The 27,836-nt window shown below is 47.1% G+C and overlaps 1 protein-coding gene across 1 annotated transcript; it reads right to left on the reverse strand.

The window, feature by feature from the left end:
* Positions 1 to 1,342: 1,342 nt before the first annotated feature.
* Positions 1,343 to 27,637, reverse strand: eps8l3b (EPS8-like 3b). Its single transcript, XM_042299776.1, has 20 exons — positions 27,345 to 27,637; positions 23,349 to 23,425; positions 22,940 to 23,010; positions 22,770 to 22,834; positions 22,479 to 22,637; positions 21,557 to 21,706; positions 19,426 to 19,517; positions 19,097 to 19,248; positions 18,661 to 18,806; positions 16,633 to 16,747; positions 11,426 to 11,496; positions 11,025 to 11,099; positions 10,150 to 10,295; positions 5,417 to 5,582; positions 5,141 to 5,191; positions 5,006 to 5,034; positions 4,701 to 4,797; positions 2,231 to 2,433; positions 1,842 to 1,974; positions 1,343 to 1,635 (listed from the first exon to the last, which is right to left on the reverse strand). Exons 2-20 carry the CDS (start codon positions 23,387 to 23,389, stop codon positions 1,591 to 1,593), a joined length of 2,007 nt encoding a protein of 668 aa, XP_042155710.1. The 5' UTR covers positions 23,390 to 23,425; positions 27,345 to 27,637; the 3' UTR covers positions 1,343 to 1,590.
* Between the last annotated feature and the right edge of the window lie 199 nt (positions 27,638 to 27,836).

A 27,836-nucleotide genomic window follows, 5' to 3' on the forward strand; every position in this document is an offset into this window, starting at 1 on the left:
GATCATCAAGGACATCAACCACCCGAGCCACTGCCTGTTCACCCCGCTGTCATCCAGAAGGCGAGGTCAGTACAGGTGCATCAAAGCTGGGACCGAGAGACTGAAAAACAGCTTCTATCTCAAGGCCATCAGACTGTTAAACAGCCACCACTAACATTGAGTGGCTACTGCCAACACACTGTCAATGACACTGACTCTACTCCAGCCACTTTAATCATGGGAATTGATGGGAAATTATGTAAATATATCACTAGCCACTTTAAACAATGCTACCTTATATAATGTTACTTACCCTACATTGTTCATCTCATATGCATACGTTGATACTGTACTCTATATCATCGACTGCATCCTTATGTAATACATGTATCACTAGCCACTTTAACTATGCCACTTGGTTTACATACTTATCTCATATGTATATACTGTACTCGATATCATCTACTGTATCTTGCCTATGCTGCTCTGTACCATCACTCATTCATATATCCTTATGTACATATTCTTTACCCCCTTACACTGTGTATAAGACAGTAGTTTTTTTTTGGAATTGTTAGTTAGATTACTTGCTCGTTATTACTGCATTGTCGGAACTAGAAGCACAAGCATTTCGCTACACTCGCATTAACATCTGCTAACCATGTGTATGTGACAAATAAAATTTGATTTGATTTGATTTGATTTGACTACCCGGTGACTACACGGTGACTCATACGTGGACTACCCGGTGACTACACGGTGACTACCCGGTGACTACCCGGTGACTACACGGTGACTACACAGTGACTCACACGGTGACTACCCGGTGACTCACATGGTGACTACCCGGTGACTCACATGGTGACTACCCGGTGATTACCCGGTGACTCACATGGTGACTACCCGGTGACTACCCGGTGACTCACATGGTGACTACCCGGTGATTACCCGGTGACTACCCGGTGACTACCCGGTGACTACCCGGTGACTCACATGGTGACTACCCGGTGACTACCCGGTGACTACCCGGTGACTACCCGGTGACTACCCGGTGATTACCCGGTGACTCACATGGTGACTACCCGGTGACTACCCGGTGACTCACATGGTGACTACCCGGTGACTCACATGGTGACTACCCGGTGATTACCCGGTGACTCACATGGTGACTACCCGGTGACTACCCGGTGACTCACATGGTGACTACCCGGTGACTCACATGGTGACTACCCGGTGATTACCCGGTGACTCACATGGTGACTACCCGGTGATTACCCGGTGACTACCCGGTGACTACCTCAGCAAAAGAAAGGGGAGCGCTCAGATGTCTGCAATGATCTTGGAAGTTCAAAGATAAACAATAAAGTGCTGATTGTGCAAATTTATTTATGTATAATCAATAAAACATTTAGAGAAATAATACAGTTTACATGTTGTCAACAGTCAAAACCAATCTGTGTTTTGACACATAGTTACTCACACATCGGCTTTGTTGCTAAACAACCAACCCGTCTATGAATGGACAAAAAAATATATGATTAAATGAAAGGTTAAATAGTTGAGTTGTTCTTCTCCCTCAGTCGGCTCTTGGTTGTTACTTGACGAGTCAGCCTAACGACCGTTATAAGGGCCATATCCATTGGACTCACTGGCAAGCTGCAGACAATGAGAGAGAGAAAAAAATCTGACTGGTTGTTTATCTCTCTCACAGACAATGCATTTCATTCAGCTTGAATTCGTCAGTGATAGGGGGAAAAAAAGGCAGGAAAAGCACCCAAACTCTTAGTAGATCAGCTATAATTTTAGGTTGCGTGATTTGAGTTGTGTGTGCGTGCGTGTGCATCTGTGCTACTGTCACTCACGGCTATGGAGGACTTGATGGCCTGCAGCTGGAAGAAGACTCTTCCTCCTTCCTCTGGACACACCGTCCTCATCTCATCTTTGGACATCCCCAGTAGCAGGGCTCCGTTCAGCACGCTCAGGCTACGAACCGTTCTAATGACAACATAAAAGCTCTCGTAAGCATAGAAGACACCACAACAAGGTTGTTTAGCACAATGTTTTCCATCCTCCAGTCTGCGGACTCTGCGGACTCTGCGGACTCTGCGGACTCTGCGGACTCTGCGGACTCTGCGGACCAGTGACGGTCCATGACATGTTGATGACCGGTCCCTGAGTCAGTTTTACAGTGCTAGTAAGCAGAGCCACCAAGGAGGAAAGATCAGAGTTTGTTGTCCATGTAATTTCTTACATTTTGGAGAAGGCCTTGTATTCCAGCCAGGCTTTCACCTCTGCAGGTCTGGACTGCATGTTGAGGGGTGGAGGGGAGCGCACCTCCTGGCCCTCATCCCAGGGTCTCCCTCCATCCAGAGGCTCTAGAACGTTCTTAGCAACGTGACCCTCCTCGCCACGTTCATTACGGATCCTCCACCACTGCCCCGACTTGTCTACGACCTAGAAACACACCATTTACAACTTTAAATCACTTCTGTAGATCAATGTATGTTTATTTTCACAGATATATTTCCCTAATGTTGCAAACCATTTATATCCATTTTGTTATTTTGATTCTGGTTTGGTTGACATTCACTGCTATTCTTTTTTTAATCCATATTCAGTCAGTGAGATGGAGGACATTTGTCAATGGCCTGTGTTCCTTATAGGAGCCATGGGATTAATCCTAACAGTCAGACACTCACCTGACCTTCCGCTCCCTTCATAATGCTCAGCTCCTGGGGGTTCAACCATAACCCACCTCTCCCTTCATAATGCTCAGCTCCTGGGGGTTCAACCCTAATCCACCTCTCCCTTCATAATGCTCAGCTCCTGGTGGTTCAACCCCAACCCATCTCTCCCTTCATAATGCTCAGCTCCTGGGGTTCAACCCTAACCCACCTCTCCCTTCATAATGCTCAGCTCCTGGTGGTTCAACCCCAACCCAACTCTCCCTTCATAATGCTCAGCTCCTGGGGGTTCAACCCTAACCCACCTCTCCCTTCATAATGCTCAGCTCCTGGTGGTTCAACCCCAACCCACCTCTCCCTTCATAATACTCAGCTCCTGGGGTTCAACCCTAACCCACCTGGACAACCTCTCCCTTCATAATGCTCAGCTCCTGGGGGTTCAACCCCAACCCACCTCTCCCTTCATAATGCTCAGCTCCTGGGGTTCAACCCTAACCCACCTCTCCCTTCATAATACTAAGCTCCTGGGGTTCAACCCTAACCCACCTGGACAACCTCTCCCTTCATAATGCTCAGCTCCTGGGGGTTCAACCCCAACCCACCTCTCCCTTCATAATGCTTAGCTCCTGGGGGTTCAACCCTAACCCACCTCTCCCTTCATAATGCTCAGCTCCTGGTGGTTCAACCCTAACCCACCTCTCCCTTCATAATGCTCAGCTCCTGGTGGTTCAACCCCAACCCACCTCTCCCTTCATAATGCTCAGCTCCTGGGGGTTCAACCCTAACCCACCTCTCCCTTCATAATGCTCAGCTCCTGGTGGTTCAACCCTAACCCACCTGGACAATCTCTCCCTTCATTATGCTCAGCTCCTGGTGGTTCAACCCTAACCCAACTGGACAAACTCTCCCTTCATAATGCTCAGCTCCTGGGGGTTCAACCCTAACCCACCTCTCCCTTCATAATGCTCAGCTCCTGGGGGTTCAACCCTAACTCACCTCTCCCTTCATAATGCTCAGCTCCTGGGGGTTCAACCCTAACCCACCTCTCCCTTCATAATACTCAGCTCCTGGGGGTTCAACCCTAACCCACCTGGACAACCTCTCCCTTCATAATGCTCAGCTCCTGGGGGTTCAACCCCAACCCACCTCTCCCTTCATAATGCTTAGCTCCTGGGGTTCAACCCTAACCCACCTCTCCCTTCATAATGCTCAGCTCCTGGTGGTTCAACCCTAACCCACCTCTCCCTTCATAATCTCTCCTTCATAATGCTCAGCTCCTGGTGGTTCAACCCCAACCCACCTCTCCCTTCATAATGCTCAGCTCCTGGGGTTCAACCCTAACCCACCTCTCCCTTCATAATGCTCAGCTCCTGGTGGTTCAACCCTAACCCACCTGGACAATCTCTCCCTTCATTATGCTCAGCTCCTGGTGGTTCAACCCTAACCCAACTGGACAAACTCTCCCTTCATAATGCTCAGCTCCTGGGGGTTCAACCCTAACCCACCTCTCCCTTCATAATGCTCAGCTCCTGGGGGTTCAACCCTAACTCACCTCTCCCTTCATAATGCTCAGCTCCTGGGGTTCAACCCCAACCCACCTCTCCCTTCATAATACTCAGCTCCTGGGGTTCAACCCTAACCCACCTGGACAACCTCTCCCTTCATAATGCTCAGCTCCTGGGGGTTCAACTCCAACCCACCTCTCCCTTCATAATGCTCAGCTCCTGGGGGTTCAACCCTAACTCCCTCTCCCTTCATAATGCTCAGCTCTTGGGGGTTCAACCCCAACCCACCTCTCCCTTCATAATGCTCAGCTCCTGGGGGTTCAACCCTAACCCACCTGGACAACCTCTCCCTTCATAATGCTCAGCTCCTGGGGGTTCAACTCCAACCCACCTCTCCCTTCATAATGCTCAGCTCCTGGGGGTTCAACCCTAACTCCCCTCTCCCTTCATAATGCTCAGCTCCTGGGGGTTCAACCCTAACCCCCCTCTCCATTCATAATGCGCAGTTCCTGGGGGTTCAACCATAACCCACCTGGACAACCTCTCCCTTCATAATGCTCAGCTCCTGGGGGTTCCTGGCCATAAAGTCATAGATCACACGCATCCTCACTGGGGCCAGCTCACTCGGGCTGCAGAGGAGACAGAGAAACATAACGTAACATCAATGTAATAGCAACGTAACAGCAATGTTTGAAGAACGTAATAGCGTTGTATGACAATGTAATAGCAAAGCATAAGGACAATGACAAAAAAAGTCATACAATGCTTTTACCCACAATTACTGAGGATATCATCATCAAAACAACGTCGCTGCTTTAAGTGATGCCTGTAGCTTACCGTAAAGATGGTGGAGAGTTCATCATGGGCTGTGACGGTCAATGACAATAAATCATGAGAAACATAACGTAATAAAGACACACATTGAATGAATGTTTTGATGGATTCTGACGCTTCTGTCCTCGTCAGTCTTACCTCCTCAGGCCGTTGCATGTATTGGCTGTTGCTCCTGCTCAACTGCCTGCCCTGAGAGAACAGAGGGGTTACCATGAGATAATGATATTTAACATGGCTTCTTATGGCTGAATCCTAATTTAAGATAAGTGTACATAACTTTGAATTTTGGAGATTGGTGCAAAAAAATGTGAGTTAAATGCAAATATTGTATCTCAAATGAGGATTGGGGACCTTCACTGCTTTAACAAATGATTGAAATCCATATGGCATTTTATTAGATGTTATTATTGTTACCTCATCAGGCATCTGTTGCATCATTTCCTTTCTCAGGGGGATGTGCTGGCTGTTGCTCCTGCTCAGGCCCTGATTGGCTGCCGGTGGGACAGGCTGTGGCGGCTGCCAACCATCATAGAACTCTGGGTTGTAGTGCGGGATCATGTGACCGTCTGCCCATTTGGACCTGGTACAACAAACACAGGAAACCAATGAACACCTCCTACTGAAAACAAATCATCTCGCTGGCTAGTTGATGACTCCAGCAAACAAGGCAAGCTTAAATCAACCATTCATTGTATTTGATAGAAAACAAATACTATTTGAACCCAGGTCTGACAGAAAGCGGATACTAATTGAACCCAGGACTGGTTATATACAGTTCCTAACAAGTAAACAAACCCAATATACACTACATGACCAAAGGTATGTGGACACCTGCTCATCAAACATCTCATTCAAAAATCATGGGCATTAATATGTAGTTGGTCCCCCCTCTGCTGCTATAACAGCCTCCAATCTTCCAGGAAGGCTTTCCACTAGAGGTTGGGACATTGCTGCAGGGACTTGCTTCCATTCAGCAACTAGAGCATTAGTGAGGTCGGGCACTGATGTTGGGCAATTCGTCCTCAACCGAACTTACAGGTGGCACAATGCATTCATGCAGGTAGCGTTCTCCTGGCATCCGCCAAACCCAGATCCGTCCGTCGGATTGACAGATGGTAAAGCGTGATTCATCACTCCAGGGAATGCATTTCCACCTCTCCATTGGCAGGAAGCTTTACACCACTCCAGTCAACGCTTGGCCTTGCACTTGGTGATCTTAGGAATGTGTGCGGCTACTCGACCATGGAAACCCATTTCATGAAGCTCCCGACGAACAGTTCTTGTGTTGACGTTTCTTCCAGAGGCAGTTTGGAACTCGGTAGTGAGTGTTGCAACCGAGGACAGACTATAGCACTCGGTGGTCCCGTTCTGTAAGATTGTTTGGCCTACCACTTTGCGACTGAGCCGTTCTTGCTCCTAGACATTTCCACTTCACTATAACAGCACTTACAGTTGACCGAAATTTTATTTAACTGACTTGTTGGAAATATGGCATCCAATGACAGTGCAACATTCAAAGTCACTGAGCTCTTCAGTAAAGCGATTCTACTGGCAATGTTTGTCTATGGAGATTGCATGGCTGTGTGCTCGATTTTATACACCTGTCAGCAACAGGTGTGGCTGAAATAGCCAAATCCACTACATTTGGAGGGGTGTCTAAGGGCAGCCATACATGGATATGCTACGGCTGTCACCCAGGAGCCTTCACAGCTGGTCCAGTTAGTTAGAGGTTCGGGTTACTAAGGAAAGAGATAGGGGTACCTAGTTAGTGAGTTAGGGGTACTACGGAAAGAGACAGGGGTACCTAGTTAGTTAGAGGTTAGGGGTACTAAGGAAAGAGATAGGGGTATCTAGTTAGTTAGTTAGGGGTACTACGGAAAGGTATAGGGGTACCTAGTTAGTTAGTTAGGGGTACTAAGGAAAAAGATAGGGGTATCTAGTTAGTTAGTTAGTTAGGGGTACTAAGGAAAAAGATAGGGGTTCCTAGCTAGTTAGTTAGTTAGTTAGTTAGTTAGTTAGTTAGGGGTACTACGGAAAGGTATATGGGTACCTAGTTAGTTAGTTAGGGTACTAAGGAAAGAGATAGGGGTACCTAGTTAGTTAGTTAGGGTACTACGGAAAGGACAGGGGTACCTAGTTAGTTAGTTAGGGTACTACGGAAAGAGATAGGGTACCTAGTTAGTTAGTTAGGGGTACTACGGAAAGGTATAGGGGTACCTAGTTAGTTAGTTAGGGTACTAAGGAAAAGATATGGGTATCTAGTTAGTTAGTTAGGGTACTAAGGAAAGAGATAGGGGTTCCTAGTTAGTTAGTTAGTTAGTTAGGTAGTTAGGAAAGTTATGGGTACCTAGTTAGTTAGTTAGGGGTACTAAGGAAAGAGATAGGGGTACCTAGTTAGTGAGTTAGGGGTACTAAGGAAAGGTATATGGGTACCTAGTTAGTTAGTTAGGGGTACTACGGAAAGGTATATGGGTACCTAGTTAGTTAGTTAGGGGAACTACGGAAAGTATAGGGGTACCTAGTTAGTTAGTTAGTTAGGGGTACTACGGAAAGGATATGGGTACCTAGTTAGTTAGTTAGGGGTACTACGGAAAGGTATAGGGGTACCTAGTTAGTTAGGGTACTACGGAAAAGGTATATGGGTACCTAGTTAGTTAGTTAGGGGTACTAAGGAAAGAGATAGGGGTACCTAGTTAGTTAGTTAGTTAGGGGTACTAAGGAAAGGTATATGGGTACCTAGTTAGTTAGTTAGGGGTACTACGGAAAGGTATATGGGTACCTAGTTAGTTAGTTAGGGGTACTACGGAAAGGTATAGGGGTACCTAGTTAGTTAGTTAGTTAGGGGTACTAAGGAAACAGATAGGGGTACCTAGTTAGTTAGTTAGGGGTACTACGGAAAGGTATAGGGGTACCTAGTTAGTTAGGGGTACTACGGAAAGGTATATGGGTACCTAGTTAGTTAGTTAGGAGTACTAAGGAAAGAGATAGGGGTACCTAGTTAGTTAGTTAGTTAGGGGTACTAAGGAAAGAGATAGGGGTACCTAGTTAGTTAGTCAGGGGTACTACGGAAAGAGATAGGGGTGCCTAGTTAGTTAGTTAGGGGTACTACGGAAAGAGATAGGGGTACCTAGTTAGTTAGTTAGGGGTACTACGGAAAGAGATAGGGGTACCTAGTTAGTTAGTTAGGGGTACTACGGAAAGGTATATGGGTACCTAGTTAGTTAGTTAGGGGTACTAAGGAAAGAGATAGGGGTACCTAGTTAGTTAGTTAGTTAGTTAGTTAGGGTACTAAGGAAAGAGATAGGGGTACCTAGTTAGTTAGTTAGGGGTACTAAGGAAAGAGATAGGGGTACCTAGTTAGTTAGTTAGGGGTACTACGGAAAGAGATAGGGGTACCTAGTTAGTTAGTTAGGGGTACTACGGAAAGAGATAGGGGTACCTAGTTAGTTAGTTAGGGGTACTAAGGAAAGGTATAGGGGTACCTAGTTAGTTAGTTAGGGGTACTAAGGAAAGAGATAGGGGTACCTAGTTAGTTAGTTAGTTAGGGGTACTACGGAAAGAGATAGGGGTACCAAGTTAGTTAGTTAGGGGTACTAAGGAAAGGTATAGGGGTACCTAGTTAGTTAGTTAGTTAGGGGTACTAAGGAAACAGATAGGGGTACCTAGTTAGTTAGTTAGTTAGGGGTACTACGGAAAGGTATAGGGGTACCTAGTTAGTTAGTTAGTTAGGGGTGCTAAGGAAAAAGATAGGGGTACCTAGTTAGTTAGTTAGGGGTACTACGGAAAGGTATATGGGTACCTAGTTAGTTAGTTAGGGGTACTACGGAAAGAGATAAGGGTACCTAGTTAGTTAGTTAGTTAGGGGTACTAAGGAAAGAGATAGGGGTACCTAGTTAGTTAGTTAGGGGTACTAAGGAAAGAGATAGGGGTACCTAGTTAGTGAGTTAGTTAGGGGTACTAAGGAAAGAGATAGGGGTACCTAGTTAGTTAGTTAGGGGTATTACAGAAAGAGATAGGGGTAGTTAGTTAGTTAGTTAGTTAGTTAGTTAGTTAGGGGTACTACGGAAAGGTATAAGGGTACCTAGTTAGTTAGTTAGTTAGTTAGTTAGTTAGTTAGGGGTACTAAGGAAAGAGATAGGGGTACCTAGTTAGTTAGTTAGTTAGTTAGGGGTACTAATGAAAGAGATAGGGGTGCCTAGTTAGTTAGTTAGGGGTACTACGGAAAGAGATAGGGGTACCTAGTTAGTTAGTTAGGGGTACTAAGGAAAGGTATAGGGGTACCTAGTTAGTTAGTTAGTTAGGGGTACTAAGGAAAAAGATAGGGGTACCTAGTTAGTTAGTTAGGGGTACTACGGAAAGGTATATGGGTACCTAGTTAGTTAGTTAGGGGTACTAAGGAAAGAGATAGGGGTACCTAGTTAGTTAGTTAGTTAGGGGTACTAAGGAAAGAGATAGGGGTACCTAGTTAGTTAGTTAGGGGTACTACGGAAAGAGATAGGGGTACCTAGTTAGTTAGTTAGTTAGTTAGGGGTACTATGGAAAGGTATAAGGGTACCTAGTTAGTTAGTTAGTTAGGGGTACTACGGAAAGAGATAGGGGTACCTAGTTAGTTTGTTTGTTAGAGGTCCTAAGGAAAGGGATAGATGATACTTAGGGTTGGAATAGAGCTACTTAGGAAAGCAGAGGGGTCTCCAGAACTGGTTGAAGGGAAACCTGGGTATATTCCAGCTGTCTACCAGCTAGCAGGGCTCTCCAGAACTGGTTGAAGGGATACCTGGGTATGTTCCAGTTGTCTACCAGCTAGCAGGGCGCTCCAGAACTGGTTGAAGGGATACCTGGGTATGTTCCAGCTGTCTACCAGCTAGCAGGGCGCTCCAGAACTGGTTGAAGGGATACCCAGTTCCAGCTGTCTACCAGCTAGCAGGGCGCTCCAGAACTGGTTGAAGGGATACCTGGGTATGTTCCAGCTGTCTACCAGCTAGCAGGGCGCTCCAGAACTGGTTGAAGGGATACCTGGGTATGTTCCAGCTGTCTACCAGCTAGCAGGGCGCTCCAGAACTGGTTGTGTTAGTTAGTGGTTAGGAGTAGCCAGGTAGGGGGAATAGGGGCACTCAGGAAGTGGTTATGGGGTACTAAGTGTAGTTTACCTGGGGATGTTCCAGGAGTCTCCCAGGGCCCTCCATTTCTGGTCCTCCTCTGGGGTGACCACCTGGCTAAGCAAGATGAGTGCTGGCTCTGTTAGCAGGGGGGTCAGGACAGAGGGGGGCAGGTCAGGGGGGTAGTGGCACATCAACTGGAATAGAGACAATGACAGGAGGGAGGAATGAGTAATCCAAATATCTAAACACTGTGGGACAAGTTTACCGGACAGTATCCTACATCCATCCTACATCCATTTTTGGATCTTAGAAATTAAATGATATTTTCCCATTCATTCTTGAAGAATATTATTTATAAATGCCTCAAGAGCTTAGTTCAACTGTTGTTCCCCATCAGAACCAAAAATATAAGTTTGTTTTACTCCAATGTTTTTAAATAATGTACATGTAAAAAGAAAACTAAGTATAGCCTCATAACATGGTTATAACTATAATGTTGATATCATGGATGGTCCTGTATAGCCTCATAACATGGTTATAACTATAATGTCGATATCATGGATGGTCAGTCCTGTATAGCCTCATAACATGGTTATAACTATAATGTTGATATTGTGGATGGTCAGTCCTGTATAGCCTCATAACATGGTTAAAACTATAATGTTGATATTGTGGATGGTCAGTCCTTGCATCCATAGCTCTATCTATTAATCTGATAGTGGTTGTATTTCTCCAGGCCCCTCCCTCAGCTTTTAACCAAAACAGAGGAGGGGTATCAGCTTTGTTATTGTTTCAATTAAGGACTCTAGCTTCAAGTCTACTCTTGAATTAAAAGGCAAATGAATCAGTCCAGGAGTAGCCTAGGCAACGGGTCCCATATCCTTCTTAGTCATGGCTGCTTGGTGCTACAGACAGATGCTCACCATGCCCAGAGTGGAGAAGAGAATGTGGACAAAGTCAGCAGCGCTAGGGTTCTGGATCTCTCCATTCAGCTTTCCCTGTAACAGAAAAGGACCAATGACGACAGTGGTTACTCCTTACAAGAACCAATGAGGCACCAATTACAATTTTTAAAAGTCTTGCAATAATGGGCTGTGTTGCAATCGGTACTGTAAAGCAGAGTTTTCCCAAACACACCCCAGGAAACTAAACCCCTGAGTTGTACAGAGTAATTCAACAGCATACTTTATTTTCAGGTAATATGATAATACCATTATGTCTGATTAATGATATGAAATTATAGAAAACCTGAGGTTAATTAAATCAACACTTAGTTCAAGTGAACCTCTGACATCGTATGATTTTTGATAGGAGGTAAACATACCAGCAGGTTGAATCCATACTTGATTTTCTGAAGACAGACAACAAACTCCTCCCAACGTGGCAAGTTGTCAGCTACAGAAATAGACAAATTATTATTTTCCAGTATAGAAACCCAAGCAAATCTGTTATAAATATTTCTGCAGCGCATCAGTCCTTTACCCTAGTGTTTCCTGGCCTCAACATTAAGTCAGTTGTGGTGTTCACCTATAGCCTGATGTATCAGTCCTTTACCCTAGTGTCAGTCCTTTACCCTAGTATCGGTCCTTTACCCTAGTATCAGTCCTTTACCCTAGTATCAGTCCTTTACCCTAGTATCAGTCCTTTACCCTAGTATCAGTCCTTTACCCTAGTGTCAGTCCTTTACCCTAGTGTCAGTCCTTTACCCTAGTATCAGTCCTTTACCCTAGTATCAGTCCTTTACCCTAGTATCAGTCCTTTACCCTAGTATCAGTCCTTTACCCTAGTATCAGTCCTTTACCCTAGTATCAGTCCTTTACCCTAGTGTCAGTCCTTTACCCTAGTGTCAGTCCTTTACCCTAGTGTCAGTCCTTTACCCTAGTATCAGTCCTTTACCCTAGTATCAGTCCTTTACCCTAGTATCAGTCCTTTACCCTAGTATCAGTCCTTTACCCTAGTGTCAGTCCTTTACCCTAGTATCAGTCCTTTACCCTAGTGTCAGTCCTTTACCCTAGTGTCAGTCCTTTACCCTAGTATCAGTCCTTTACCCTAGTATCAGTCCTTTACCCTAGTATCAGTCCTTTACCCTAGTGTCAGTCCTTTACCCTAGTATCAGTCCTTTACCCTAGTATCAGTCCTTTACCCTAGTATCAGTCCTTTACCCTAGTATCAGTCCTTTACCCTAGTATCAGTCCTTTACCCTAGTGTCAGTCCTTTACCCTAGTATCAGTCCTTTACCCTAGTATCAGTCCTTTACCCTAGTATCAGTCCTTTACCCTAGTGCTTCCTGGCCTCATACTAATTTCCCGTCACTCATTGTCATGTTTGGCTTGACATTAACTGTAATGAAGTTGGCAAGATCACAAACAGATCTGGAACCAGGCTAACTGGCAAGAGCACAAACAGGTCTGGGACCAGGCTAACTGGCAACAAACAGTTCTGAGGAGACCAGGCTAACTGGCAACAAACAGGTCTGGGACCAGGCTAACTGGCAACAAACAGGTCTGGGACCAGGCTAACTGGCAACAAACAAGTCTGGGACCAGGCTAACTGGCAACAAACAGATATGGGACCAGGCTAACTGTCAACAAACAGGTCTGGGACCAGGCTAACTGTCAACAAACAGATCTGGGACCAGGCTAACTGGCTACAAACAGGTCTGGGACCAAGCTAACTGTCAACAAACAGGTCTGGGACCAGGCTAACTGGCAACAAACAGGTCTGGGACCAGGCTAACTGGCAACAAACAGATCTGGGACCAGGCTAACTGCCAACAAACAGGTCTGGGACCAGGCTAACTGTCAACAAACAGATCGGAGACCAGGCTAACTGTCAACAAACAGGTCTGGGACCAGGCTAACTGTCAACACACAGGTCTGGGACCAGGCTAACTGGCTACAAACAGGTCTGGGACCAGGCTAACTGGCAACAAACAGGTCTGGGACCAGGCTAACTGCCAACAAACAGGTCTGGGACCAGGCTAACTGCCAATAAACAGGTCTGGGACCAGGCTAACTGGCTAACTACAAACAGGTCTGGGACCAGGCTAACTGCCAACAAACAGGTCTGGGACCAGGCTAACTGCCAATAAACAGATCTGGAACCAGGCTAACTGGCAAGAGCACAAACAGGTCTGGGACCAGGCTAACTGGCAACAAACAGTTCTGAGGAGACCAGGCTAACTGGCAACAAACAGGTCTGGGACCAGGCTAACTGGCAACAAACAAGTCTGGGACCAGGCTAACTGTCAACAAACAGATCTGGGACCAGGCTAACTGGCTACAAACAGGTCTGGGACCAAGCTAACTGTCAACAAACAGGTCTGGGACCAGGCTAACTGGCAACAAACAGGTCTGGGACCAGGCTAACTGGCAACAAACAGATCTGGGACCAGGCTAACTGCCAACAAACAGGTCTGGGACCAGGCTAACTGCCAACAAACAGATCTGGGACCAGGCTAACTGTCAACAAACAGGTCTGGGACCAGGCAGGCAACAAACTAGGGACCAGGCTAACTGGCAACAAACAGGTCTGGGACCAGGCTAACTGTCAACAAACAGATCTGGGACCAGGCTAACTGTCAACAAACAGGATCTGGGACCAGGCTAACTGGCAACAAACAGGTCTGGGGGACCAGGCTAACTGGCTACAAACAGGTCTGGGACCAGGCTAACTGGCAACAAACAGGTCTGGGACCAGGCAAACACTGGGACCAGGCTAACTGGCAACAAACAGGTCTGGGACCAGGCTAACTGACCAACAAACAGATCTGGGACCAGGCTAACTGTCAACAAACAGATCTGGGACCAGGCTAACTGCCAATAAACAGGTCTGGGACCAGGCTAACTGCCAATAAACAGGTCTGGGACCAGGCTAACTGGCTACAAACAGGTCTGGTACCAGGCTAACTGTCAACAAACAGATCTGGGACCAGGCTAACTGGCAACAAACAGATCTGGGACCAGGCTAACTGGCAACAAACAGATCTGGGACCAGGCTAACTGTCAACAAACAGGTCTGGGACCAGGCTAACTGTCAACAAACAGATCTGGGAGACCAGGCTAACTGTCAACAAACAGGTCTGGGACCAGGCTAACTGTCAACAAACAGGTCTGGGACCAGGCTAACTGGCAACAAACAGGTCTGGGACCAGGCTAACTGGCAACAAACAGGTCTGGGACCAGGCTAACTGCAACAACAAACAGGTCTGGGACCAGGCTAACTGCCAATAAACAGGTCTGGGACCAGGCTAACTGGCTACAAACAGGTCTGGGACCAGGCTAACTGCCAACAAACAGGTCTGGGACCAGGCTAACTGCCAATAAACAGATCTGGAACCAGGCTAACTGGCTGGGAAGGCTAAGCACAAACAGGTCTGGGACCAGGCTAACTGGCAACAAACAGGTTCAACAAACAGGAGACCAGGCTAACTGGCAACAAACAGGTCTGGGACCAGGCTAACTGGCAACAAACAGGTCTGGGACCAGGCTAACTGGCAACAAACAGATCTGGGACCAGGCTAACTGTCAACAAACAGGTCTGGGACCAGGCTAACTGTCAACAAACAGATCTGGGACCAGGCTAACTGGCTACAAACAGGTCTGGGACCAAGCTAACTGTCAACAAACAGGTCTGGGACCAGGCTAACTGGCAACAAACAGATCTGGGACCAGGCTAACTGGCTACAAACAGGTCTGGGACCAGGCTAACTGGGACCAGGCTAACTGGCAACAACAAACAGGTCTGGGACCAGGCTAACTGGCAACAAACAGGTCTGGGACCAGGCTGGCAACAAACAATCTGGGACCAGGCTAACTGCCAACAAACAGGTCTGGGACCAGGCTAACTGCCAACAAACAGGTCTGGGACCAGGCTAACTGGCAACAAACAGGTCTGGGACCAGGCTAACTGCCAACAAACAGGTCTGGGACCAGGCTAACTGCCAATAAACAGATCTGGAACCAGGCTAACTGGCAACAAACAGGTCTGGGAAGAGCACAAACAGGTCTGGGACCAGGCTAACTGGCAACAAACAGGTCTGAGGAGACCAGGCTAACTGGCAACAAACAGGTCTGGGACCAGGCTAACTGGCAACAAACAAGTCTGGGACCAGGCTAACTGGCAACAAACAGGTCTGGGACCAGGCTAACTGTCAACAAACAGGTCTGGGACCAGGCTAACTGTCAACAAACAGATCTGGGACCAGGCTAACTGGCAACAAACAGGTCTGGGACCAGGCTAACTGGCAACAAACAGGTCTGGGACCAGGCTAACTGGCAACAAACAGATCTGGGACCAGGCTAACTGCCAACAAACAGGTCTGGGACCAGGCTAACTGCCAACAAACAGATCTGGGACCAGGCTAACTGTCAACAAACAGATCGGAGACCAGGCTAACTGTCAACAAACAGGTCTGGGACCAGGCTAACTGTCAACACACAGGTCTGGGACCAGGCTAACTGGCTACAAACAGGTCTGGGACCAGGCTAACTGGCAACAAACAGGTCTGGGACCAGGCTAACTGCCAACAAACAGGTCTGGGACCAGGCTAACTGCCAATAAACAGGTCTGGGACCAGGCTAACTGGCTACAAACAGGTCTGGGACCAGGCTAACTGCCAACAAACAGGTCTGGGACCAGGCTAACTGCCAATAAACAGATCTGGAACCAGGCTAACTGGCAAGAGCACAAACAGGTCTGGGACCAGGCTAACTGGCAACAAACAGTTCTGAGGAGACCAGGCTAACTGGCAACAAACAGGTCTGGGACCAGGCTAACTGGCAACAAACAAGTCTGGGACCAGGCTAACTGTCAACAAACAGATCTGGGACCAGGCTAACTGGCTACAAACAGGTCTGGGACCAAGCTAACTGTCAACAAACAGGTCTGGGACCAGGCTAACTGGCAACAAACAGGTCTGGGACCAGGCTAACTGGCAACAAAAGATCTGGGACCAGATCAACAAACAGGTCTGGGACCAGGCTAACTGCCAACAAACAGGTCTGGGACCAGGCTAACTGCCAACAAACAGGTCTGGGACCAGGCTAACTGCCAATAAACAGGTCAGACCAGGCTAACTGGCTACAAACAGGTCTGGTACCAGGCTAACTGTCAACAAACAGATCTGGGACCAGGCTAACTGTCAACAAACAGGATCTGGGACCAGGCTAACTGGCAACAAACAGATCTGGGACCAGGCTAACTGGCTACAAACAGGTCTGGGACCAGGCTAACTGGCTACAAACAGGTCTGGGACCAGGCTAACTGGACCAGGCTAACTGGCAACAAACAGGTCTGGGACCAGGCTAACTGTCAATAAACAGGTCTGGGACCAGGCTAACTGCCAATAAACAGGTCTGGGACCAGGCTAACTGGCTACAAACAGGTCTGGTACCAGGCTAACTGTCAACAAACAGATCTGGGACCAGGCTAACTGGCTACAAACAGATCTGGGACCAGGCTAACTGGCTACAAACAGATCTGGGACCAGTGTTTCCCACGCTGATTGGAGATAAATTTGACTTAAATCACCGTTTGGCTTTGAGCTTTTCTTCTTCTTTTTCTTCTTGTTGTTCTTCTCTTCATTAGGAGCAGCTACTTTCCCCATGAAGAGCTCCACGTCGTTCAGCACATGGTTTAAAATTTCCTACACAGACAAATAATGTACGAACATCGAATGACTGAGAAACACTTGTAAATGTACTCTAAAATGTGTAGCCGGGAGTCCAAACAGAATAAAACTTAAAGTCTGGTATAACAGCTTAGGGAACAGATGGCGTGGTTTAACCAGACAGAACAATGCACTTAAAGTATGGTATAATAGGCTAGGGTCTGAGCCTGAGACTGGGTCTGGGGGTGAGGCTGGGTCTGAGCCTGAGACTGGGTCTGGGGGTGAGGCTGGGTCTGGGGGTGAGGCTGGGTCTGAAGGGTGAGGCTGGGTCTACACAGGGGAACAGGCTGGGTCGAATGACTGAGAGGCTGGGTCTGTGAAATGGTTTGGGGGTGAGGCTGGGTTTAGGGGGATGGGTGGTTTAACCAGACAGCTGGGGGTATAATAGGCTGGGTCTGGGTGAGGCTGGGTCTGAGCCGGGGGGGTGAGGCTGGGTCTGAGCCTGTGACTGGGTCTGGGGGTGAGGCTGGGTCTGGGGGTGAGGCTGGGTCTGAGAGTGAGGCTGGGTCTGGGGGTTAGGCTGGGTCTGGGGGTGAGACTGGGTCTGGGGGTGAGGCTGGGTCTGGGGGTCTGGGGGTGAGGCTGGGTCTGGGGTGAGGCTGGGTCTGAGCCGGGTCTGGGAGAGTGAGGCTGGGTGGGTTAGGCTGGGTCTGGGGGTGAGACTGGGTCTGGGGGTGAGGCTGGGTGGGGGTGAGGCTGGGTCTGGGGGTGAGGCTGGGTCTGGGGGTGAGGCTGGGTCTGAGGGTGAGGCTGGGTCTGGGGGTGAGGCTGGGTCTGGGGGTGAGGCTGGGTCTGGGGGTGAGGTCTGGGTCTGGGTCTGAGCCGGGGGTGAGGCTGGGTCTGGGGGTGAGACTGGGTTTGGGGGTGAGACTGGGTCTGAGGCTGGGTGAGGCTGGGTCTGGGGGTGATGCTGGGTCTGAGGGTGAGGCTGGGTCTGGAGGTGAGGCTGGGTCTGGGGGTGATGCTGGGTCTGAGGGTGAGGCTGGGTCTGAGGGTGAGGCTGGGTCTGAGGGTGAGGCTGGGTCTGGGGGTGAGGCTGGGTCTGGGGGTGAGGCTGGGTTTGGGGGTGAGGCTGGGTCTGAGGCTGGGTTTGGGGGTGAGCCTGGGTCTGGGGGTGAGACTGGGTCTGGGGGTGATGCTTGGTCTGGGGGTGAGGCTGGGTCTGGGGGTGATAGGCTGGGTCTGGGGTGTGATACTGGGTCTGAGGGTGAGGCTGGGTCTGAGACTGGGTCGGAGGGTGAGGCTGGGTCTGAGGGTGAGGCTGGGTCTGAGGGTGAGGCTGAGGGTGAGGCTGGGTCTGAGGGTGGGTCTGAGGGTGAGGCTGGGTCTGGGGGTGAGACTGGGTCTGAGGGTGAGACTGGGTCTGGGGGTGATGCTGGGTCTGGGGGTGAGGCTGGATCTGAGGGTGAGACTGGGTCTGGGGGTGATGCTTGGTCTGAGGCTGGGTTTGGGAGTGAGGCTGGGTTTGGGGGTGAAGCTGGATCTGAGGCTGGGTCTGAGGGTGAGGCTGGGTCTGAGGGTGAGTGTGAGGCTGGGTCTGAGGGTGAGGATGGGTCTGAGGGTGAGGCTGGGTCTGAGGGTGAGGCTGGGGGTGAGGCTGGGTCTGAGGCTGGGGCCGGAGGTGAGGCTTGGATTGAGGCTGGGGGTGAGGCTTGGATTGAGGCTGGGGGTGAGGCTGGGACTGAGGCTGGGGGGGTGGGTTGTGTGTGTTGTGTTGGGTAACAGACAGTACTGACTACACGGTGAGGGGTTAAGGTGTTGGGTTGTGTTAGGTTGTGTAACAAGACACGGTACTGACCACATTCCTCTATGTGTGTCAGTGTATTTGGGGCTGAGGCTGGCGGTGAGGGGTTAGGGTGTTGGGTTGTGTAACAAGACACAGTACTGACCACATTCCTCTCTGTGTCAGTGTATTGAGGCTGGGGTTGGCGAGGCTCTTGGTCTCTAGCTCCGTACTGCTGTGACCCTCCGTATACCTCCGGACTGTGCAGGGGCTCCTGTAGTGGGCTGTAGACTGGAGGGGGAGGGAAGCTCTCTGGAAACACACACGGATAAAGACAGATATCAACTTCTGGCATTAAACTACATTGTTGTAGTGAAGCATAAAAGGAAAATCCTTGCCACCTTCTCCAAACTCATTGGAGGAGAAGGTCTGAAGGGAGAGACTTTGGCACCTCTCCTTTAATGCAAAGGGAGTCAAGGAATGGAGGAATCAAGGACAGGATGAATCAAGGACAGGAGGAATCAAGGAAAGGAGGAATCAAGGACAGGAGGAATCAAAGATTTGACGCCTTGTAAACTTTTCAGACAAAGCTAAAGACTGACCATAGTCCCTGCCGTTTCTGTTGTTGTACACCGGGGCGGTGCGGTCAGGGGGAGGAGGGGTCCTCTCCTGCAGCATCATGGGAGGAGCAGGACCAATGGGCCAGAAGCCATTCCCATTCGCCTGTTGACCGATGATGTTCTCCAGATTACTCCTGAGAAAGAGAGAGGTTTAGGGTGTGTGTGTGTGTGTGTGTGTGTGTGTGTGTGTGTGTGTGTGTGTGTGTGTGTGTGTGTGTGTGTGTGTGTGTGTGTGTGTGTGTGTGTGTGTGTGTGTGTGTGTGTGTGTGTGTGTGTGTGTGTGTGTTTGCGCGCGTGTTCTGATGTCGTACTTGTGTCTGCTTGGTTCTCTGCGAGGTTCAGGAGGAGGAGCATTAGCGTTGTGTTGGACAGCCTTGTCCAGGTCTTCTCTGATATGCTCTGCCTAAAGGAACAGATAGAACAATCTCCTATTTACACAGGTCAGTCTCATTAAGACACTGCTAGGTGACAACAGGTGGAGAATTAGCACTGTGTTGGACAGCCCTGTCCAGGTCTCTGATGGGTTCTGCCTAGAGGGACAGATAGCACCACTCGGTCTCAGGATCATTTATACACTACACCACTACATCCAGGGGATGGAATAGAGGTTGTGGAGGAATTCATGGAGCACAGGTCCCAATGTGAAATCATTTTGACTTGACTAAATACATAAATGGTACTATGAGCTGAATTCTTGCTATTTTCACAGTGGTGAATTCTGAGTGATTATTTTAAATTTATTTTTTACTAATTCCATCCCTGATTATCCAAGATCCAACCAAAAGGTTAAGAAATATTATATCCACTCGTTCACTGATGTTTCCCCAAAGTTAGATAGTGGGATGAAACACACTTCACATCTCTACCCAAACAAAAATAGGCATCTGTTTATTAACTTGTCAGTTTTAGCTGAGGTTATGGTGAAATCTGTAACTTGTCGGTATTAGCTGAGGTTATGGTGAAATCTGTATCTTGTCGGTTTTAGCTGAGATTATGGTGAAATCTGTAATTTGTCGGTTTTAGCTGAGATTATGGTGAAATCTGTATCTTGTCGGTATTAGCTAAGGTTATGGTGAAATCTGTAACTTGTCGGTTGTAGCTGAGGTTATGGTGAATGTGAGCATCCTGGCGGGCTGTATCACCGCCTGGTATGGCAACTGCACCGCCCTCAACCGTAAGGCTCTCCAGAGGGTAGTGAGGTCTGCACAACGCATCACCGGGGGCAAACTACCTGCCCTCCAGGACACCTACACCACCCGATGCTACAGGAAGGCCATAAAGATCATCAAGGACATCAACCACCCGAGCCACTGCCTGTTCACCCCGCTGTCATCCAGAAGGCGAGGTCAGTACAGGTGCATCAAAGCTGGGACCGAGAGACTGAAAAACAGCTTCTATCTCAAGGCCATCAGACTGTTAAACAGCCACCACTAACATTGAGTGGCTACTGCCAACATACTGTCAATGACACTGACTCTACTCCAGCCACTTTAATCATGGGAATTGATGGGAAATGATGTAAATATATCACTAGCCACTTTAAACAATGCTACCTTATATAATGTTACTTACCCTACATTGTTCATCTCATATGCATACGTTGATACTGTACTCTATATCATCGACTGCATCCTTATGTAATACATGTATCACTAGCCACTTTAACTATGCCACTTGGTTTACATACTTATCTCATATGTATATACTGTACTCGATATCATCTACTGTATCTTGCCTATGCTGCTCTGTACCATCACTCATTCATATATCCTTATGTACATATTCTTTATCCCCTTACACTGTGTATAAAACAGTAGTTTTTTTGGAATTGTTAGTTAGATTACTTGCTCGTTATTACTGCATTGTCGGAACTAGAAGCACAAGCATTTCGCTACACTCGCATTAACATCTGCTAACCATGTGTATGTGACAAATAAAATTTGATTTGATTTGAAATCTGTAACTTGTCGGTTTTAGCTGAGATTATGGTGAAATCTGTAATTTGTCGGTTTTAGCTGAGATTATGGTGAAATCTGTAACTTGTCGGTATTAGCTAAGGTTATGGTGAAATCTGTAACTTGTCGGTTTTAGCTGAGATTATGGTGAAATCTGTATCTTGTCGGTATTAGCTGAGATTATGGTGAAATCTTATGGTGAAATCTGTAACTTGTCGGTATTAGCTGAGGTTATGGTGAAATCTGTAACTTGTCGGTATTAGCTGAGGTTATGGTGAAATCTGTAACTTGTCGGTATTAGCTGAGATTATGGTGAAATCTGTAACTTGTCGGTTTTAGCTGAGATTATGGTGAAATCTGTAACTTGTCGGTTGTAGCTGAGGTTATGGTGAAATCTGTATCTTGTCGGTTGTAGCTGAGGTTACGGTGAAATCTGTAACTTGTCCATGTGCAGTGACATTAGGCTGGAGGAATCTGTCTCACTCACCCCGACCTCCTCACACTGGAACATAAAGACTTGAGGGATGCGTCTGTTGCGTTCCTGGACCATAACAGTGAGCAGGGAGTTGTAGGCACAAGTGTCCAACACAGCGTTGGTCTGAACTACACTTCCCAGAGGCACATACTCCAGCTCTGCCTGTAGAGAGAACAGAGGGGTAGGGAGAAGGTGAGTAGGTAGTTGTAGGCACAGGTGTCCAACACAGCCTTGGTCTGAACTACACTTCCCAGAGGCACCAACTCTGCCTGTAGAGAGAACTTATGCCGCATTTACGTGCTAGTCAGAACTCTGAAGCTCGAAAGCAGCACGTGTAAAACTACAACCAGTCTGTTAGCAGGTCGGAAACGTCAGAGTTTCCTAGCGTGTGAACGTGGCAAAAGTCACACAGCATGACTTCATGAGATTGCCTGGACACCGATGAGGTCATGAGGCCTGATGAGGCCTGGACACCGATGAGGTCATGAGGCCTGATGAGGCCTGGACACCGATGAGGTCATGAGGCCTGATGAGGCCTGGACACCGATGAGGTCATGAGGCCTGATGAGGCCTGGACACCGATGAGGTCATGAGGCCTGATGAGGCCTGGACACCGATGAGGTCAAGCTAATACAAGTTATACAATACCCAATATCACTGTATTTCCAATGGACATCATTATGGTGTTCCAAACCCATCCCCCTCTATAGTACACATATGAATAAAGGGAACTGAACTTTGACCTCCACAGGATGAGTGCTGTTTGTCACCAGCATTCGACACAGACAGGAACAATACAGACACAGGCGTACAACGGACTGACATGTCTGTTAACTGACAGTGCATCTATTACAGAGACAGTACCTTGGTCTCCATATACAAACAACAATAGATACGTTGTAAGTTGTCTAGAGACAGGTGACAGGTTGGCTACCTTGGTCTCGATGTCATTGAGCTGAAGGTATCCTCCCTGGACCTCCAGGATCACCTCCTGCCCCCAGACACGGCCCTTAGCCTCCAGCCTCTGCAGCCTGGTCACACAGTCATCCAAGTTGCGCACCTCCTGGCCGTCCAACTCACATGTAAACAGGTGCTAGGATAGAATGTGAGACAGGTAGTGTTAAGCGGAGTTATAGGGAGACATGACTCTTATTCTACATGACAGATAATCATACAAGAGCCACCACAATACATTTCAATCTGAATGTTCAGAATTTAACCTTACCTCCACCCTGTACTGAAAGTTGTCAGGTTGGTTGTTCATCGTTTCAGAATACTCCTTCCTTTGCACTGAAAGATTGAATTTAACCATTAGGCCTAGCGTTTACTGAAATATTGAATTGAACCAATAGGCTTAGTGGTAAACATGATTGGAGGTGTGAACTATGAACTCACTGTATATGGACTTGGCACTGGGTCTGGTCATACTGGACCTCTGAGAGGGGGGATCCACCTGAGGGAACCCTCTGCAACACACACCCATTACTAACTCCACTGTGTACTCATAGGCCAATACAACATTACTTGTTTGCCATCTGACACTAGATCAACAAACATCTGTAGAGCGCAGTACGTTAGCAATGTTTAGATCAACTAACACTAAAAGGAAGTGTTAGGATTGCCACTCAAATATAAATGTATCGTTTATATAGCAAAAGGGAGTATGTAGTTTATATACAGTCCGTTTCCTGAGGACGCCCATGATATATAAGGAGGCTGATCGTATCACTACTGTCTTTCCTTGAACGGATCTAGCAACCCACTTAATAATCAAGACGGTGAGAATACAGGTGTAATACTGTACCTTGGTTGAGAGGGAAACGGCACGCTATTGTTCCTGAACATTTTTTATTTCTTTTTTTGAATCGTGACGTCACCAATCTGCAAAGGGCAAAGGTCATGGTAGTGTATCAGCAGGTGAAACAGGTGTGTGACCGTGGCCTGCTTTGATCACAGGTCAGGAAAGAGATGTACAGGGAACCAGCCAAAGAAAACAGAAGTACCACGAGTCACAGAACGATGATCATTCAGCTCTAGTTCCATAGAAGCTCACACACACACACACACCTTTATTTCTGACTGAGTGATCAGTCTTACAAGCCAACAGTTATTAGGAATCCAGAAATGTGCCAATTCTGCTGACTTAGTCAAAAAGGAAACCAAGAAGTTACACATACACTTTGCATCAGTCAGACACTAGTTAATCACTACCAAGGATAAAGAATATAAAACCTTGCTATCACCTCTGTTCACACACCAGTACATATCCCATACAACAGGTGAATGGTTAAGGGGTTTTTAAGGTGAAATAGCTCAGATAAACATGTTGACAAGAGAGCAAAAATCATGAATGAAGTAATTCTTGAAATGTGAAGTGATTGTCATTGATAGAAATCAAAGTAATGTTTCAGGTCTAATCATTCCCATCGCAGAACATTTGGACAGCAATACAAATAGACTGATAAAAGGCTTATAAAAAAGGGCAAGACCTCAAAACACACCTCAATGTTCTATTCAGTCAGCAGCTGACACACCTCAATGTTCTATTCAGTCAGCAGCTGACACACCTCAATGTTCTATTCAGTCAGCAGCTGACACACCTCAATGTTCTATTCAGTCAGCAGCTGACACACCTCAATGTTCTATTCAGTCAGCAGCTGACACACCTCAATGTTCTATTCAGTCAGCAGCTGACACACCTCAATGTTCTATTCAGTCAGCAGCTGACACACCTCAATGTTCTATTCAGTCAGCAGCTGACACACCTCGATGTTCTATTCAGTCAGCAGCTGACACACCTCAATGTTCTATTCAGTCAGCAGCTGACACACCTCAATGTTCTATTCAGTCAGCAGCTGACACACCTCAATGTTGTATTCAGTCAGCAGACAGTCTTCCTCCTTTAAAAAGGGTTGTATGTATGTGAAACTGACCTAAGAAAAAGGTGGCCTTAGTCCCAGCTCACCTTGCCAGGTACCACCACCAGTAGCTGACACCACAGTAAGATATCAACCAGTTCATAACACATTTACTACCTTCCAGGTGATAATAAAAACCATTTCCCTACTGGCAAAAAAAAAGATGTGGTCACAAAATCAATATTTACTAATACAGATATCAGTAATAAATATAAAAATGTTGATTCTGTAACAGAGCTAAACAAATTCAGACTGCAGTATACACCACAGTCAGAAAGTATTCAGACCCGTAGACTTTTCCACATTTTGTTACGTTACAGACTCATTCTAAAATCTATTAAAAACAGTTTTTTTTCCCTTCCTTCATCAATTTTGGGGCGGCAGGTAGCCTAGTGGTTAGAGTGTAGAGGCGGCAGGTAACCTAGTGGTTAGAGCGTTGGGCTAGTAACCGAAAGGTTGCTAGATCACATCCCTGAGCTGACAAGGTAAAAATCTGTCGTTCTGCAACCTGAACAAGGCAGTTTACCCGCTGTTTCTAGGCCGTCATTGTAAATAAGAATTTGTTCTTAACCGACTTGCCTTTTTTAAAAAGGATAAATAAATAAAAACCTATACTATACTATACTATAAAAACCTACACACACACAATACTAAATAATGACAGAGCAGTTTTAGAAACTTTAGCTAATTTATTACAAATAAACAGAAATGTGACATTTACATAAGTATTCAGACCCTTTACTCAGTACTTTGGTGAAACACATTTGGCAGCGATTACAGCCTTGAGTCTTCTTGGGTATGACGATACAAGCTTGGCACACCTGTATTTGGGGAGTTGCTCCCATTCTTCTTCGCAGATCATCTCAAGCTCTGTCAGGTTGGATGGGGAGTGTCGCTGCACAGCTATTTTCAGGTCTCTCCAGAGATGTTCGATCGGGTTCAAATCCGGGCTCTGGCTGGGCCACTCGAGGACATTCAGAGACTTGTCCTGAAGCCACTCCTGCGTTGTCTTGGCTGTGTGCTTAGGGTTGATGTCCTGTTGGAAGGTGAACCTTCACCCCAGTCTGAGGTCCTGAGCGCTCTGGAGCAGGTTTTCATCAAGGATCTCTCTGTACTTTGCTCCGTTCATCTTTCCCTTGATCCTGACTAGTCTTTCAGTCCCTGCCACTGAAAAACTGAAAAACATCCCCACATCATGATGCTGCCACCACGCTTCACCGTAGGGATGGTGCCAGGCTTCCTTCAGACGTGACGCTTGGCATTCAGGCCAAAGAGTTCAATCTTGGTTTCATCAGACCAAATAATCTTGATTCTCATGGTCTGAGAGTCTTTAGGTGCCTTTTGGCAAACTCCAAGTGGACTGTCTTGTGCCTTTTGCTGAGTGGTTTCCGTCTGGCCACTCTACCATCAAGGCCTGATTGGTGGAGTGCTGCAGAGATGGTTGTCCTAAGCTTCCCAAGTGGCGCAGTGGTCTAAGGCACTACATTGCAGTGCTAGCTGTGCTACTAGAGATTCTGGGTTTGAGTCCAGGCTCTGTCGCAGCCGGCACCGACCGGGAGACCCATGGGGTAGTGCACAATTGGCCCAGCGTCGTCCGTGTTAGGGGAGGGATGTCCTTGTCCCATCGGGCATTAGCGACTCCTGTGGCGGGCGCAGTGCACGCTGACACGGTTGCACGGTGTTCCCTCTGATACATTGGTGGGGCTAGCTTCCGGGTTAAGTGGGCATTGTGTCAAGAAGCAGTGCAGCTTGGTTGGGTTGTGTTTCGGAGTACTCATGGCTCTCAACCTTTGCCTCTCCCGAGTCCGTATGGGAGTTGCAGTGATGAGACAAGACTGTAACTACCAATTGGAAACCACGAAATTGGAGAGAAAAAGGGGTAAAAAAATATGTAAATACATTTTTTAAAAGATGGGAGAACCTTCCAGAAGTACAACCATCTCCACAGAGGATCTCTAGTGCTGTCAGTGACGATTGGGTTCTTGGTCACCTCCCTGAACAAGGCACTTCTCTACCGATTCTTCCAGTTAGGAACGATGAAGGCCACTGTGTTCTTGGGGACCTGCAGACATTTTTTAGTATCCTTCCCCAGATCTGTGCCTTGACACAATCCTGTCTCAGAGCTCTACGGGCAATTCCTTCAACCTCATGGCTTGGTTTTCGCTCCGACATGCACTGTCAACTGTGTGACCATATATAGACAGGTTTGTACCTTTCCAAATCATGTCCAATCATTAGAATTTACCACCGGTGGACTCCAATCAAGTTGTAGAAAACAAGGTCGATCAATGGAAACAGGACGCACCTGAGCTCAATTTTAAATCTCATAGCAAATTGTCTTAACACTTATGTAAATAATGTATTCCTGATTTTTATTTGTAATACATTTGCAAACATGTCTAAAAACCTGTTTTCCCCTTTGTCATTATGGGGTATTGTGATGTCATTATGGGGTATTGTGATGTCATTATGGGGTATTGTGTGTAGATTGATGAGGAAAAAAATAATTGAATCTATTTTAGAATAATCACTGCCAAAGGTGCATCAACAATGTACTGAGTAAAGACTGAATACTTATGTACATTTGATATATCTGTTTATTTGTATCAATTTGCAAAAATGTCTAAAAATGTGTTTTTGCTTTGGCATTTAGGTAGATTGACGAGAGAGAAAAACCTTTAAGGTTTTAACGTAACAAAATGTGGAGAAAGTGAAGGGGTCTGAATACTTTCCGAATGCACTGTACATTAACTTTATTCCAAAGCTTGTTTTGTCTTGGTCTCTCTCGCATTACCACCTTACTGTATCTTTATACCTCAGACATCTCCATACATATATACAGTCTCTAAAGCATTTCTTTAGATGAAGTCCAATATTATTACCTGTGAATGTAGCCTGTGTCCTCTTGTCTTGAGTTCACTGTTCCATGAGCAAGCCTCTTATAATCCAATAGTGGCATACATATTCCAAGACAAGCTTCCAACACAATCGGCAGGTACAAAAAAAAAAAGACAAATATTATCCTTGACTTCCTGCTTGGAAACGCCAAGGTCAAAGTCCGCCTGCAAGGGTGTATTCAGTGAGGTGAACATTTCACGTTGATCAGAAACATAACCAGAGCTTGTGTCTGTCCTTGTATTACGTAGTCATATCCCAACACATTCCCATCGTTAACAGTACACACTCCTGACCAGGTCCCAGCACTGACGGAGAACGGCCAGCCCCACAGATAATGTGCGTCCCAAAACGGCATACTTTATAGTACACTACTTAGGACCAGGGCCCATTACATAGGGCGTCATATGGGATCACAGGCCCTAGTTTTTATAAGGGTCATTAAAGGCTTGATGGAAAGCAAGTTTTGTACATTATGA

The sequence above is a fragment of the Oncorhynchus tshawytscha genome, linkage group LG16, assembly GCF_018296145.1.
Source record: "Oncorhynchus tshawytscha isolate Ot180627B linkage group LG16, Otsh_v2.0, whole genome shotgun sequence".
NCBI lineage: Eukaryota > Metazoa > Chordata > Actinopteri > Salmoniformes > Salmonidae > Oncorhynchus > Oncorhynchus tshawytscha.